The 13,808-nt window shown below is 52.9% G+C and overlaps 1 protein-coding gene across 1 annotated transcript in view; it reads left to right on the top strand.

The window, feature by feature from the left end:
- The first annotated feature begins 63 nt into the window (after nt 1–63).
- The window catches only part of SEZ6L2 (seizure related 6 homolog like 2), an 18,228-nt gene continuing 4,483 nt past the window's right edge, over nt 64–13,808 (top strand). The window contains exons 1-12 of the mRNA XM_077760549.1: nt 64–540; nt 1,449–1,580; nt 2,248–2,523; nt 2,890–3,029; nt 3,302–3,503; nt 7,666–7,851; nt 8,493–8,661; nt 9,281–9,444; nt 11,411–11,611; nt 12,070–12,208; nt 13,036–13,232; nt 13,373–13,474. Coding sequence (XP_077616675.1) covers nt 462–540; nt 1,449–1,580; nt 2,248–2,523; nt 2,890–3,029; nt 3,302–3,503; nt 7,666–7,851; nt 8,493–8,661; nt 9,281–9,444; nt 11,411–11,611; nt 12,070–12,208; nt 13,036–13,232; nt 13,373–13,474 — 1,987 coding nt within the window. The 5' untranslated portion in view covers nt 64–461. The remainder of the gene's footprint in view (nt 541–1,448; nt 1,581–2,247; nt 2,524–2,889; nt 3,030–3,301; nt 3,504–7,665; nt 7,852–8,492; nt 8,662–9,280; nt 9,445–11,410; nt 11,612–12,069; nt 12,209–13,035; nt 13,233–13,372; nt 13,475–13,808) is intronic.

Here is a 13,808-nt window from a genome sequence, read left to right as displayed (position 1 = left end):
GGTTCCGCAACCCTGTCCCCTCCCCGCCAAGCCCCGCTAGAGCACAGTAGGGACCCTCCTGATCCTCGACCCCACCCCAGACCCCCTGAAGCTGTCTTGCCTCCCCCTACTCCTCCAATTTGGGATCCAGCCAGCTCGGGGCCCCAGGCGCCCGAGTGAGAGGGTAACCCAAGCGACCCGGCCCCTTCGGCCTTCTTGGTCCCACCCCCTGCAGCCGGAGCCGCGCCCCCTCTCCCACAGACCCGAGAGCAGAAGACAGAGGAGACTGGGCAAGGAGGAGTGGGATCCAGGCGACCTCCAGCCCAATTCTGCCCCTCCATCCCAGGGGGCAGAGAAATTGTCTTTCTTGCTAACTGCTAGCAGGAAAAAAAATTAAAGGGAAAGATAAAAGGAGACGGAGAAAAGGTGACAGCTAGATTATTCAGGAGAGGCGCAGAGGAGAGAAATCGGTGTGAGTCGCCATGGGGACTCCCAGGGTCCAGCACCCGCCGCCTCCCCAGCTGCTGTTCCTAATTCTGCTGAGCTGTCCCTGGATTCAGGGTAAGGACATGGGAGCGTGGGGGTAGGCCCTGGGAAGGTCCTCAGCTGGGTCGTCTACCATCCTTTCTCTGCACATCCTGGGCTTTCCGAGCTTCTGGGGGAGGGGAGGGGTACAGCTGATGGGGAAGGGGCAAGCCAGGGCTTTCTCGCTTGTGCCTGGAGCCCTAACCCCCCATACTGAGGAGGTGGGGAAATGAATGAGGGGAGCTTTTGCCAGAGTCTCGGGGGTTAAATCCAGGAAGAAGGGCTGGGGCAGTTGGGGGGATGTCTGCGGAGGCGGCAGAAGCATGCAGGGTACCTGGGTGGGAGACGGAGGTGCTGGGAGAAATGCCAGGCACCGCACACACAAACGTTCTTGGACGTATGGACAAAGACAGATGCACAGAGGCAGTGCTCAGAGACCAGATATTCAGTCCTCTAATCTGACCCCTCGCCAGACTCCCGGGAAGCTGGCAGAGACTGCAGAGAGAGAGAGAGAGAGAGCGAGAGAGAGAGAGAGAGAGAGAACACCACACTGCAGAGACAGAAGCCCAGAAAGAAAGCTGGGCACTGCGGAAGCAAGGGCTGGGAGGTGCTGCCAGACCCTCCGCAGAGCTCCAGGGTTGGGGGAAGAGCACCACTGAGGGGGAAAGGTAGGTAGCACTGTTGCACCTCTCCACACTGCTGGCGCTGTCCAGGGTTCACTGAAGGCCCACACAGCCTGGGAGGAAAAGAGAGAGGAAGGTGTAGGAGTGTGTGCGGGCAGCTGGGAGCCCCTCCTCCAATCTTGGCTCTCAGCCCAGTCTGGGACCCTCTGAGCTCCTGCAGACCCAGCTGACTGAGGAGAGAGGAAGAGCTCTGGAAAAGATCTTTCTGGAGAAGGAAGGAGTGTGGGGCAGTGGAAGGACTCACACAACTTCGTCTCCTAGGTCTGCCCCTGAAGGAAGAAGAGGTACTGCCAGAGCCTGGAAGTGAGGCCCCCACAGTAGCCTCTGAGGCTTTGGCCGAGCTGCTCCATGGGGCCCTGCTGAGGAGGGGTCCAGAGATGGGCTACCTGCCGGGTGAGGCCCCCAGAGTGGCAAGAGTGACATACAGAGAGGGAGGGAATTAACTCAGGGAAATGGGAACCCAAGCCGGTGACATTCAGACAGTGATGGTTAGAGAGTGTTGAAACTGGGCGTAGACAGAGAACCAGGGAAATTGAGACAGAATGAGCAAGAGACAGAGCCAGACAGAAAAACAGACCATCAGAGAGAAATACAGATGGAAACTCAGAGAACCAGACTCAGGAATAGGGGGGAGAGAAACACAGAGAGAGAAAGAGAGAAATGCAGAGGGTAGCAGATTTAGAGTCATAAAGTCGGAGAGCCAGGAGAATACTAAACAGAGAAGAGTTCCAGAGAGAGCAAGAGAAAGAGAGAGGAGAGAGAAAGGGGTATGCAGGAAGGGGAGTCGGATCTGAATGGGGAGGCATGGAGAGGCTCAAGGAGACTGTCAGAGTGGAAGGGCCTAGGCACAGAGGTAGGGAGGGATGTGGGGTCAGGCCGTGGAAGCCCTGGGAGGAGGCTCAGAGTTCGGGTGGGGAAGACAGAGGTGGGGGAACTGCACCTTGTGGGGGAGGTCTTTGGGGTTCAGTGGGGGCGACCCCCGTTTCCCTCAGCCCTGCTCCTTACCCGTGGCCCACCAATATGCTCCTTCCGTGCCCTGACTTCCCTTGCACTGTCCCAGGATCTGATCCAGACCCCACACTAGCCACCCCTCCAGCCGGCCAGACTCTTGCAGCGCCCTCCCTGCCACGGGCCACTGAGCCAGGGACAGGGCCTCTGACAACAGCCGTAACCCCTAAAGGGGGCAGGNTGCTGACCCCTCCCCCAGGAGCTGCGGCCCCGCCCCTTCCCGGCCCCGCCTCCCCAGGCCCACCCCTCGGGCCTGAGGGAGGAGAGGAGGAGACCACGACCACCATTATCACCACGACAACTGTTACCACCACTGTGACCAGTCCAGGTGAGGCGATTGAAAAGGGAGGGGGACAGTGTGAAGTAGAGTATGAATGTGGGAGAGGAGCGGATATGCAGGGGGAGAGGCTGCCGGGAACGTGTGGAAGAAGGGGTCTGGGCTTCTCCTCAATAATAATGAAGGCTGGCATTTATATACCCTTGCTATGCACCAACACCTTTCTATGTGTTTTATCTACATGATGGTTGGGGAGGGGAGTTGTGGGCACGGGAGGGGGGAGTGGTGGGAGAGGGAGCACTGGATAAAGGGGTTGGGGGTGCTAGGGACAAGACAGGTGAGGACCCCCAGAGTTGCTTGGCTGGGAGGGGGAGAACACAGGGATTCTCCCAACTCCAGCCACTTCTATCTCTTTAGTCCTGTGTAATAACAACATCTCTGAGGGCGAAGGGCATGTGGAGTCTCCAGACTTGGGGAGCGCTGCCAGCCGCACCTTGGGGCTCCTGGACTGCACATACAGCATCCATGTCTACCCTGGCTACGGCATTGAGATTCAGGTAACTGGACTTTGAAGCCCCCAAGCCCTTTCCTCTAGGCCCAGGGGTGTGCAAAGCTTTGGCCTGGGAACCAGAGAACCTGCTTTCTAACTCTAATGGGCCTGTTTTCTGAGGATCTCAACGACTCCTAGAGTTCTGTAATTTGACCAATGTCACGGTGATATTTGGCTGCTGCATACAGGGGAAAGAAAGGCAAAGGGTGGGGGACTTAGGGGTCACCTACCCGAGCTGACTTATCCTGGGGGGGGTGGGTCTGGGTCTGGCTTCTCTAGGTGCAGACGCTGAACCTGTCTCGGGAGGAAGAACTCCTGGTGCTGGCTGGTGGGGGGACCCCGGGCCTGGCCCCCCGACTCCTGGCCAACTCCTCCATGCTGGGAGAAGGACAGGTCCTTAGGAGTCCAACCAACCGGCTGCTCCTGCACTTCCAGAGTCCACGGGTCCCAAGGGGCGGTGGCTTCAGGATCCACTATCAGGGTGAGGAATCTGGGGTGCTGGTGGAAGGGCAGGGGCCATACTGGGCACAGGGGACATCACCAGGAGCCTTTTCTCCTGGCTAGGACCCTGCGGGCAGAGCCCAGAGAGGAGATCTATATACATTTATTTCACAGACTCACAGACCTGTGCCTGGGTATGCACACAGACCTCCATTCACTCAACAGATGTTTATCGAGCACCCATTTCATATGGGCCCTGTGTTATCCTTGGGGAGAGGAATGAACAAGCCAGATGTAAATCTTCAAGGAACTCAGAATCCTTGAGATGGGCAAGCAATCAGGATGATTATAATTCAGTGAGATTCGGACCTATATCCCTATGATGAGGGAAATACAGGCAGAGGGAACAAATTTCAAAGGGACCTAAATGTCTTCTAAGGAATACAGGGACACCTTCTTGGAGGTGGGACCTAAAGATGAGTTACTAGGGGGAGGTGGGAGGGGGAGAAAGAGGAAGGCAAGTGTCCAGATGGATGAAAAGCATGACCCCCCTTGAGGGGATGCAGTAATTCAGCACGGAAGATAGAATTGTCCTAGCTGTGTGACCTGGGGCGAGTTACTGGACCTTCCTGTACCTCACTTCTCATCTGAAAAATGGGGATCATTATACTCAGCTCATGGTCTTATTAGGAAGATCAAATTAACTAATACATGTCAGGTGCTGAAAATAGTGTGTAGTACACAGTGAGAGCTCAGAAATGTCGGTTGTTGGTACAGAAAAACCCAGAGAGTGGTGGGCGGGAAGCAGCCTATAAGAGACCAGACTGGGAGGTAGGTTGGATTCAGATCATGGAGGGCCTTATCAGCTTCAGTAAGGAGTACTGGTGACTTTATCCTGCAAGGGGTATGGAGACATTCTGAGATGTTTTAAGCAAGATAGTGACAGAGTCAGATTGGTGGCCTAGAAAGACCCTGCTGACTTTGGGGGGCATAAGAGGGAGTTGTATTCATGCACAACTGCATTCATGAGCAACCACTACAGACAGCCTGCAGACAGGTGGACATTGGCACTCGCCTGTGTGTATGGGAACCTTCCCACAGTGCAAGGGTATGTTCTAACACACATGTGTGCATGAGGCAACAGTCCCAGCCCACTGTCCCATTCCAGACGCTTCTCCCATCTCCAAAGTCCCTGTGCTCCCTGGGAAACAGAGAGGGAACTATGTTTGGGGCCAGTGTCCCCTTCATATCACCTCGTGGCCTTGCCTGCCCCTTGTGTGCTCTGCTGACCCCAGACCCCTTGGGGGCCTCGCCGAGCTCACACACAACCTGTACCCCTTCCTCACACCCTTTCTAATTTCTCCTGAGGCCTCTGCCCAGCCCCAGGGGCTCATGTGTGCAAGGTGGAGAGACCTATTTGTGGGGAGACCAGTGAGTTGGGGGCCATGCAATTGGTGGGCAGGTCAGCAGGAAACCAGGGCAGGCCTGAGGGCCCAGGACCCAGGGCCAGACTTCCGATTTTACGAAATGGCCCCTGGCTGGCTCTTTTAAGCAGCCACTTCCCTAGGGCACTGAAAATAGAACTCTTTAGACTAAGTAGAACATTTGGGGAAGCAGGGCTATTGCATAAATTGGCCTTCATTACCTGCCTCAGTCTTCCCTGCTTTGTAGCTTCTCCAGGCACCTTTGGGACTGAGGCCCTGTTTAAGCGCTCCCCAGTCTGCACTCGCTGGGGCCTCTGGTCCAGAGTGGCCTCATTAGCTCCTCTGAAAGGCCAAAGGCTCCATCACTGCTGGCACCAAGCCCAGAGAACGTTCTACAAAACCCCTGCACCAACCGTGGTTTCCTTTGCATCTCTCAGCACCCCCAAGGGTGACCCCCAGCTCTGAGAGAACGAAAGGTCAGATGGATGCTAAGCCATCTGCAAGTTCATTGCAGGGTCAGCAGTCAGTCCCCTGACTCCCAGGCATTCGTTAACTGAGATTGAGTGGCAAGTGATTAAGATTTTCTGAGTACTTTCTAGGTGTCAGGTGCTTTGCGTGTTTCTTTCCTTTAACCTGAAGGCCAGTTGTCAATGATAGTAATTATTACTGCCATTTACAGGTGACAGGCCCTAGAGGTGACATCACCTGCTCAGTGTCATGCAGCTAATAAGTCTTGGAGCTGGACCTGGAACTCAGGTCTGCCTGGCTCCAAATCCAGTGCTCTTGTGTACTGTTCCAAAAAACCTCTTTGCTGAATCAGTTGATCAGTTAGGCTAGGCTTTGGGGAGACAAAATAAATAAGGCCTGGTTCTGTCTTGGCATAGCAATAGACAGCAGTCAATGTGATGATAAAATTATGCATGCGCATGTGTAGAGGCAAGAAAGAAACTAACTCACTTGGAAAGGGGAGGGGTGAGGAAGGCTTCCTGGAAGAGGTGGTACTTATGTTACTCCTTGAGAGATGAAAAAGAGCAAGAAAAGGGCCTTGCAGGTGGGGGAAATGGTGTGAAAAGATATGGAAGTCACAAAACTACACTGTGTAGGATACACGGGTCATGGGTGCTAAGAACCGAAGCTTGGCTTGTTGCACTGAACACAGCTGTGGAAGGGGCTTGAATGTCCACCCAAAGCATTTGGACTTGTTTCCGCTAATCATGGAGAGCCATCAAAAGGCTAATATTTACTTAAATCACTATATTCTAGAAGGTTTTGTGTCTATCACCATGCACTATGGACTCCCAAAGGACAAGACCTGGGGGTCTTTTTCACCTCTCTGTGCCCAGCACCCAGCCAAGGAAATGCTTATTGAATTTTGAGACAGTGAGAGACCAGGTCTCTGACAGAATCACTTAGGGCTGGAGAGTCAGCAAAAGTAAAGGCCCAGGCAAACTGGTACCTTCCAAACACAGCTACCCAGCGCCTACCCCTCCTACAGAGACCCAGCTTTGGTGCGCCTCCGCCAGGAAGCCCTTCTTGATGAACTCTGTCTGGTCTGAAACAGACACAAAGAACTGTGTCAGGACCAAATTTAGAGTTGTTGTTTACTGCTAAGTCTCTTCCTTTCTTTTTTTTTTTGTTCCTCCCTCCCTCCCTCGCTCCCTCCCTTCCTTCCTTTTCTTCCTTCCTTCTTTGCTTTCTTGCTTTCTTTCTCTCTCTCTCTCTCTCTTTCTCTCTCTCTCTCTTTCTTTCTTAAGTTTACTTATTTAATTACTGTCGACACCCAACATGGGGTGTCGACAGTAATTGACCCTGAGATCAAGAGTCGCATGTTCTTCTGACTAAGCCAGCCAGGCATCCCCAAAGTCACTTTCTATTTATTTATCTCACAGGAGTCCACAAGAATTTCAGGAGGCTTAAAAAAAAAAAAAAACCCAGAAAAGTTAAATAAGATAAAAAGAAAATTGGTACCAGGTAGTGCATATTAAAGATGAAAAAATAGATGTAGATGGACAGGCCCTTGTTGCTAGGGACAAGCCTCAATCTGGTTCTGAGCTCCTTAGCAGCTGGCACAAAAAGAGATTGGATAGTTCTCACTGCAAGAGAAGAGAAGAGAAACAGTTCTTTAAGGAAAGCAACGCTTTCCCTAGTGCTTCACTTTCACTGGCGGATTCATTTAGGGGACACTGAGTATGAAGGTCTTTAATGACAAGATAATCAAAGTTCCTAAAAGAGTTTCATGTGGCTTCTCTGGATGAAAGGGGGAGTCTACTACCACCATGTGCCTCCGAGGAAGAGAGTCTGTGTGGGTAGAAGGGAGAAAACATGATGAGGTACTTAATAACCAATTTCTACATCTGGGAAATGGATCACAGTCTAACTCTGGCTACCTCAAAAGTGCTGCATTACCTCACTTTAGAAGCTGAACAGGCTGTAAACAAATAGAAATACTATTTGTTGTAATTAGAGCTGGATGGGTTCAGAGTGGTCAACTGATTTGCCTGAGGTCACACACCAAATAGGTACTATAGTCAGAATGTCTTTGAATCTCAGATGCTTCATCTCTAAAATTGAAGCCAAAGTGGATAGATTACAAAGATTAGGGGAGATGAGGGATATTGACGTTAACTCTTCATGAGACCAAGTGGCCATGTGAAAACTCCAATATGGAGCCAGTCTGTGCCTCCAGGGGGATGTGGGAAGAGGGAAGGAAGTGCTAGGTGATTGGTGAGAGCAGCTTGGGGAAATGAGTCCTTCTTCTTCCTGCTCTGCCTGATCCAGCCTATCTTCTGAGCTGTGGCTTCCCTCCCCGGCCGGCCCATGGGGATGTGAGCGTGACAGACCTGCACCCTGGGGGCACTGCCACCTTCCACTGTGATTCTGGCTACCAGCTGCAGGGCGAGGAGACCCTTATCTGCCTCAATGGCACCCGGCCAGCCTGGAGTGGTGAACCCCCCAGCTGCATGGGTGAGTCTCCTGCACGATAAGTGGAACTTGTCCTGGCAACCCCATTGGGAGGGTACTATCTTGGGAGTCTCCATCTTTGGGGAATATCCATCTTGAAGTAGTTTCTGCCTAGAAGAGTCCCCATCCTGGTGTCTCCATCTGGAGCTCTTTACACTGAACGTCTCTGTCCTTTGAGAATCTGCATCCTTGGGGGTCTCTATCTGGGGATGTCCCACCTAGGGGGTTTCCATTTGGGGAGCCACCATTCTGGATGCGTCTTCTTTCAGAGACTCCTCATCCTCAAGGCCACCATCCTTGAGGTCCATATCTAGCGGGTCTCTATCCTGCCCATCTTGAAGATTTTCCACTTGAGGGCTTCAATTTGGGGATCCCCCATAACTTCACATGCAAGGGTTTCCACATCTGGGGAGTGTTGATATTAGCAGAATTTCCATCCTAGGGGGTGTCCATTCTGGGATTTTCCTATTTTAGGGCTGACTCCCTATCTGAGTGGTGGCCTGGAAATGTCCTGTCCTCTGCTATGACCCTGTAGGGCAGAGACCACCCTGAGGCCAGGTCCCAACCAAAAGTGTGGGTGTAACAGCTCTGAAGACAGGAGGACAAGTCACCTTAACATATACCCCCCCCACCACCACCCACAGCATCCTGTGGTGGCACCATCCACAATGCTACACTGGGCCGCATTGTGTCCCCTGAGCCTGGGGGAGCAGCAGGGCCCAACCTCACCTGCCGTTGGATCATTGAAGCAGCTGAGGGACGCCGGCTTCACCTGCACTTCGAGAGGGTCTCACTGGATGAGGACAATGACCGGTGAGGATCTGCGCTTTGAGTCAGAGGTTCCCACCTCCGGGAAATAGGGAGGCTGCAGTGGGGAGTCAGATGGATCTGGGGTGGATCCCAGTTAAAATTTGTGTCAAACAAAAATTAATTAGGCCTTCCCCTTCTTAGGCGGTATAGCTGTGTCAACTTAGAATCACTAAACTTCTCTGTGCCTCAATTTCCTCTCCTGTAGAGTGGCGATAATAGGACCTCCTTCTGAAGGTTTCTGTGAGGATAAAGGTTAAGATACATAAAATACTTAGAAGGGTGCCTGGCCCACAGCGAGCACTGTCAATGTGTTTGTCATCATCATCATCATCATCATCGGTACCCTCTCTTGTCTAACTGCTATCTCGGCTCTGCCACTGGTCGCTATGTGATGCTGGGCAGGTTATTTACTCTTTCTGGGCTTCCATGTCCTCATCTATAAAGTAAGGAATAACAAGTAGTACTGACTCAAGGGCTCTTGTGAAAATTAAATGAGGTAAAATGTGTAAAGGCTTAGAGTACTTGGCATATAGTCCATGTTTGAAAACAATAGCTGTGAAAATGAGTTAGGAGAGGTTCTGATGGGAAACTGAGCTCCTGGCCACCCTTCTGTCCATCCCAGGCTGATGGTGCGCTCAGGGGGCAGTCCCCTTTCCCCAGTCATCTATGATTCAGATATGGATGATGTCCCAGAGCGGGGTCTCATCAGTGATGCCCAGTCCCTATATGTGGAGCTGCTTTCAGAGACACCTGCCAACCCGCTGCTGCTAAGCCTCCGATTTGAAGGTAACCGCCCTCCTCTGGGGGTCCCAACTCCTGCACTCTCCCCTCTTCCTGATGGCCAGGTACAGTCACAAGCACAATATAAGTGTCCCTGTTCATCTCTGTTGTTGGATCCCTGAAACCTAACTTGCCTTCCCACCCCAAAACTGTAAGAATCCCCTCTGCTTGTATGGGCCCCTTCTAATTCCTGAAGTGGCTTTTTCTATTTAAGTTACATGTATGTCTGGATCAAGATACACAGCCAAGAGTCCAGTTACCTTAATCTCTCAGGTCTTTCCTCTGTGTTGGCTTCATTGTCAGGCTTTCAGTATGTGGTGGACTTAGCAGTTCCGACTGATACACTGCCAACTTAGTAAGTCTATCAGAAAGAAAAAGTGTAGCACTTTCTCAACAGAAATGCCAAGAAGGGCTCTCGTTTCCCTGGCTTAGGTCATGTGCCTACGCCTGAGCCAATCATGAAGCTAGGGGCAGGAGGTATTAGGATTGGCAGATCCACATCACATGACCATCCAGAGTTGACCCCAACTGGACCTCATAGACTGGAAATGGGGGAGGCATGTGTCCCAAAATGAAAATAGGAGTGTTGTAAACAGAAGAAGGGGGACTGGATGCTGGACAGGTAGAAACAAAGAGGTCAGCAACCATGGGAGAAGAGGCATTTGAGCTGGGCTTTACAGGATAGAGAGAATTTTAAGAGTCTCATACCCTACCTACTAGCCAGGCACTGGGACAGAGACAATTTTAAAAGAGGGAGATTAGGGCATCTTGGTGGCTCAGTCAGTTAAGGGCCTGACTCAGTTTCCGCTCTGGTCATGACCTCATGGTTTGGGAGATGGAGCATTAAGTGGGGTTCTGTGCTGACAGCATGGAGCCTGCTTGGGATTCTCTCTCCCTCACTCTGCCTTTTCCACACTCACTCTCTGTTGTTCTCTCAAAATAAATAAATAAGCCTAAAAAAAATAAAAGAGGGAGATTAGGGATGAGCATCTCAGGTGAAAGGAACAGGGTGAGTAACAGTAAAGAGTCATAGAAAGCCCTGGTATATTTGGGAAACAGAATTTCAGTGTGGCTCGAGCAGAAGATTTGTGCAAACAGTAGCAGGAGAGAGATAAAGAAAATGAAATGCTCAGAGATGGGAGGGGCTAGTGTCTGGTATGGATCAAGGGAGACATGGAATTGGCACTGGGCCCTGATGGGTGCATAGGATTTGGACATGACACCTCATGAGGTTAAGTAACAGTAAACTACAACAGTGGATCTGAAAAACAAATTGCATGTTATCTTTGAGAATGTGAAAAGAATCCCTGCCTCCCTAGTTGTGGGCCATTGCTGCTCCATGAGCTTCAGATTCCTCTTCACATATAGTTTTGCAGCTAAGATATGATCACGTGCAAAAACTAAAATGCTCTCCAAATGTTCATTTTTGCTGACTTAGTCCAAAGTAAAAATTGAGTAGCTTCTGCATTCACTGCACTTTTGGATTCTAGCCACAGCATGGATGATTAGGGGTAGTCAGACACTGTTATTTTTGAGGACAGAACACACTTACACGAGCCAGTTCTCCAAAGGCACCCTTTCCCCTCACTCCTCTGCGGTTTCCAAAACCAAATGTTTCTAGCTGCGAATCAAGCAATGTGAGTTTGAGACCTGGTTCTGCCACTGCCCTAGTGTGTGACACTGGGCAAGTGACTTTTTGTCCTTGGACCTCAGTTTCCTCCACTGTAGAATGGGAGTTGGGATTTGACTAGCCTAGCGGTTTTCCTCCAGAGGCCAGGAAAGTAACATAAATGTGTGAATGAGAAGTGTGGGGTTTGGGGAGACTAGAGAGTGAAGGCTAAGCCCAAAGGCATTCCATTGTAAACAGCCCACTGAATGGCCAAGTGACACTTGAATTCAGCCCAAGTCCCCCCAGTGTGAGCCCTCTGAGGCCTATCCTAATGCTTAATTTCTGTGACTGACTCCTCTCTAGCCTTTGAAGAAGATCGCTGTTTTGCCCCCTTCCTGGCACATGGCAATGTCACCACCACGGACCCTGAGTACCGCCCAGGGGCACTGGCCGCCTTCTCGTGCCTCCCAGGATACGCCTTAGAGCCCCCTGGCCCCCCAAATGCCATCGAATGTGTGGATCCCACAGAACCCCACTGGAACGACACAGAGCCAGCCTGCAAGGGTGAGTGCTCCACATCCCCAGGAGGTCCTTCCGTCTACAGACTCCTCCTGAGCTGGGAATCTTGGGAAAGCCATTCAGGGAGGAGACTTGCCTATCCAAACCTAATAAACCCAGGCCTTGGGTAAATCCCTGTCCCTTTCAGAGATAGTTTTCTTAGCGAAATAACTGGTGGGTTTGTTACAAAATTTAGGGGTCACAACCCAAATGCCTTGAAGAGCTAGAACTAGAGCTAAGTCACAGGTTGGGGGTAATGCATAGGGTAGAGCGTGGGCAGGGTTAATGGAAAGCAGGCCTGGGGATTTCGTACAAGAGGACTGGGTGTGTTGAGAAACAGGTGTCTAATAGATAGCCGGAAACCTGCCAGGCGGTCTAGTGCACGCAATAGGGAGCAGTGAGGTCTGGTGAACAGGAGACGCCTGTCCGCCTGGGTTCTGAATCTGACCCCCTTTCCACCCTAGCCATGTGTGGAGGGGAGCTGTCAGAGGCAGCTGGTGTGGTCCTCTCGCCTGACTGGCCCCAGAGCTATAGCCCCGGCCAGGACTGCGTGTGGGGCCTACATGTCCAAGAAGAGAAGCGCATCTTGCTCCAAGTGGAGATGTACGTTTGGGTGCTGCGGGGGTGCGTTGGGCGTGGGTCGGTGAAGTGTGGTATGGCAACAGCCTAGCCTGCATCTGAGCCCTGCTGGCTCGCACAACTACACAGGATTCGGTGTATATACGATCCGATGAAAGAGGCGACTTGGGGTTCAGGATGGGGGTGTGGGTTGTCGGGTAGACCTAGGTACAAATTACTAGCCAGGCTATTTTGGACAAGGAAATGGGGTAATGCGGTCTTCTGCGGGGGGTATAGTGAGCAGGGGGCTCTGGCCTGATGTCTCCCACTCTTTGGCTATTTCTGAGGCCGTCCCTGGAGCAATTTCCAGGGCCCAAGCTATTGTATCATCACCAGCACACAAGGTGGGTGTGGGTGTGGGGAGAATCCAGTGAGCTGATTTGGTGTGAGGCGTCACGTGACGAACAGAACCCGAAGGGGACACGCAGCTACTCAGGCGGGGCCTGCAGTTGGGCAGCTGGTTTATGAACGTGGCCTGTGATTGGTCAGGGCGGGGCTTGTGCGAGCTGTGCATCACCCGGTGATGGAGGAGGGACCAGAGTGAGAGAGCAAGTTCGTAAGGAGTTAGGTTGGGAAAGGGGAAGCAGGAACTGGGAAGAGCCACAGAACAAGCGAACCCAGGAGCGGCTAGCACAGAGGAGAAGCCCAAAATTGGGCAAAAGACGGGGCCAGGCCTGGGATGGGAGAATGTGGGCAGGGCTGGAGAGTAGGTAGGATTACTAATGAACTGAGTTATGGATTGAGCAGAACCAGATTGAGGAGGAGGGGCCGATCGTAACCCAGCCCCCACATCTGGTCCCACCCCCCCGCAGCCTGAATGTGCGCGAAGGGGACATGCTGACTCTGTTCGATGGGGACGGTCCCAGCGCCCGAGTCCTGGCCCAGCTGCGGGGACCTCAACCGCGCCGCCGCCTCCTCTCCTCTGGGCCCGACCTCACGCTGCAGTTCCAGGCACCGCCAGGGCCCCCAAACCCAGGCCTGGGGCAGGGGTTCGTGTTGCACTTCAAAGGTACCGAAGTCTAGGGTCCTGAAATGGGCAGGGGTCCAGCAGGCCGGAGATCCCGGGAGGAGCGCGAGGTCCCCGAGGCTGGAAGAGCGCCCCGAGTCACTCGCAGGGCAGCCTCCAAACTCGCTGTCTCTCCGCTGCAGAGGTCCCGAGGAACGACACGTGCCCTGAGCTGCCACCTCCGGAGTGGGGCTGGAGGACAGCTTCCCACGGGGACCTGATCCGGGGCACGGTGCTTACTTANAGTGGGCTCTGGCCCCGCCCACATCCCTCACGGCCCCGCCCCTCCCCTTCTGGGTTTCACTGCTCAACTGGGGCGCCGCTAGACCCCTCCGCGTCCCGCTTCGGTCCCTTTTTGTCCCCGCCCCTATCCCGGCCGGGTTTCATCCCTTCGCTCTGGATTCTGCCCGGGTCTTGCTCAGGCCCCGTCTCCTTACCCTTTGGGTTCCATTCCTCCTATCTACGGTGTCCCAAAACTGTCCCCTCTGGACCCACTCTCATCTTCGGGCTGCATCCCTCACCTGCACTGTTCTGTGCCCCAACCCCACCCCCACCCCCCCCCCCCCGGCCCCGGGGCCC

This window comes from Crocuta crocuta, unplaced genomic scaffold (assembly GCF_008692635.1).
Source record: "Crocuta crocuta isolate KB4526 unplaced genomic scaffold, BGI_CrCroc_1.0 scaffold73, whole genome shotgun sequence".
NCBI classification, from domain to species: Eukaryota; Metazoa; Chordata; class Mammalia; order Carnivora; family Hyaenidae; genus Crocuta; species Crocuta crocuta.
The sequence above is the reverse complement of the archived record's forward strand: the minus strand, read 5'-3'. Positions and strand labels throughout refer to the sequence as shown.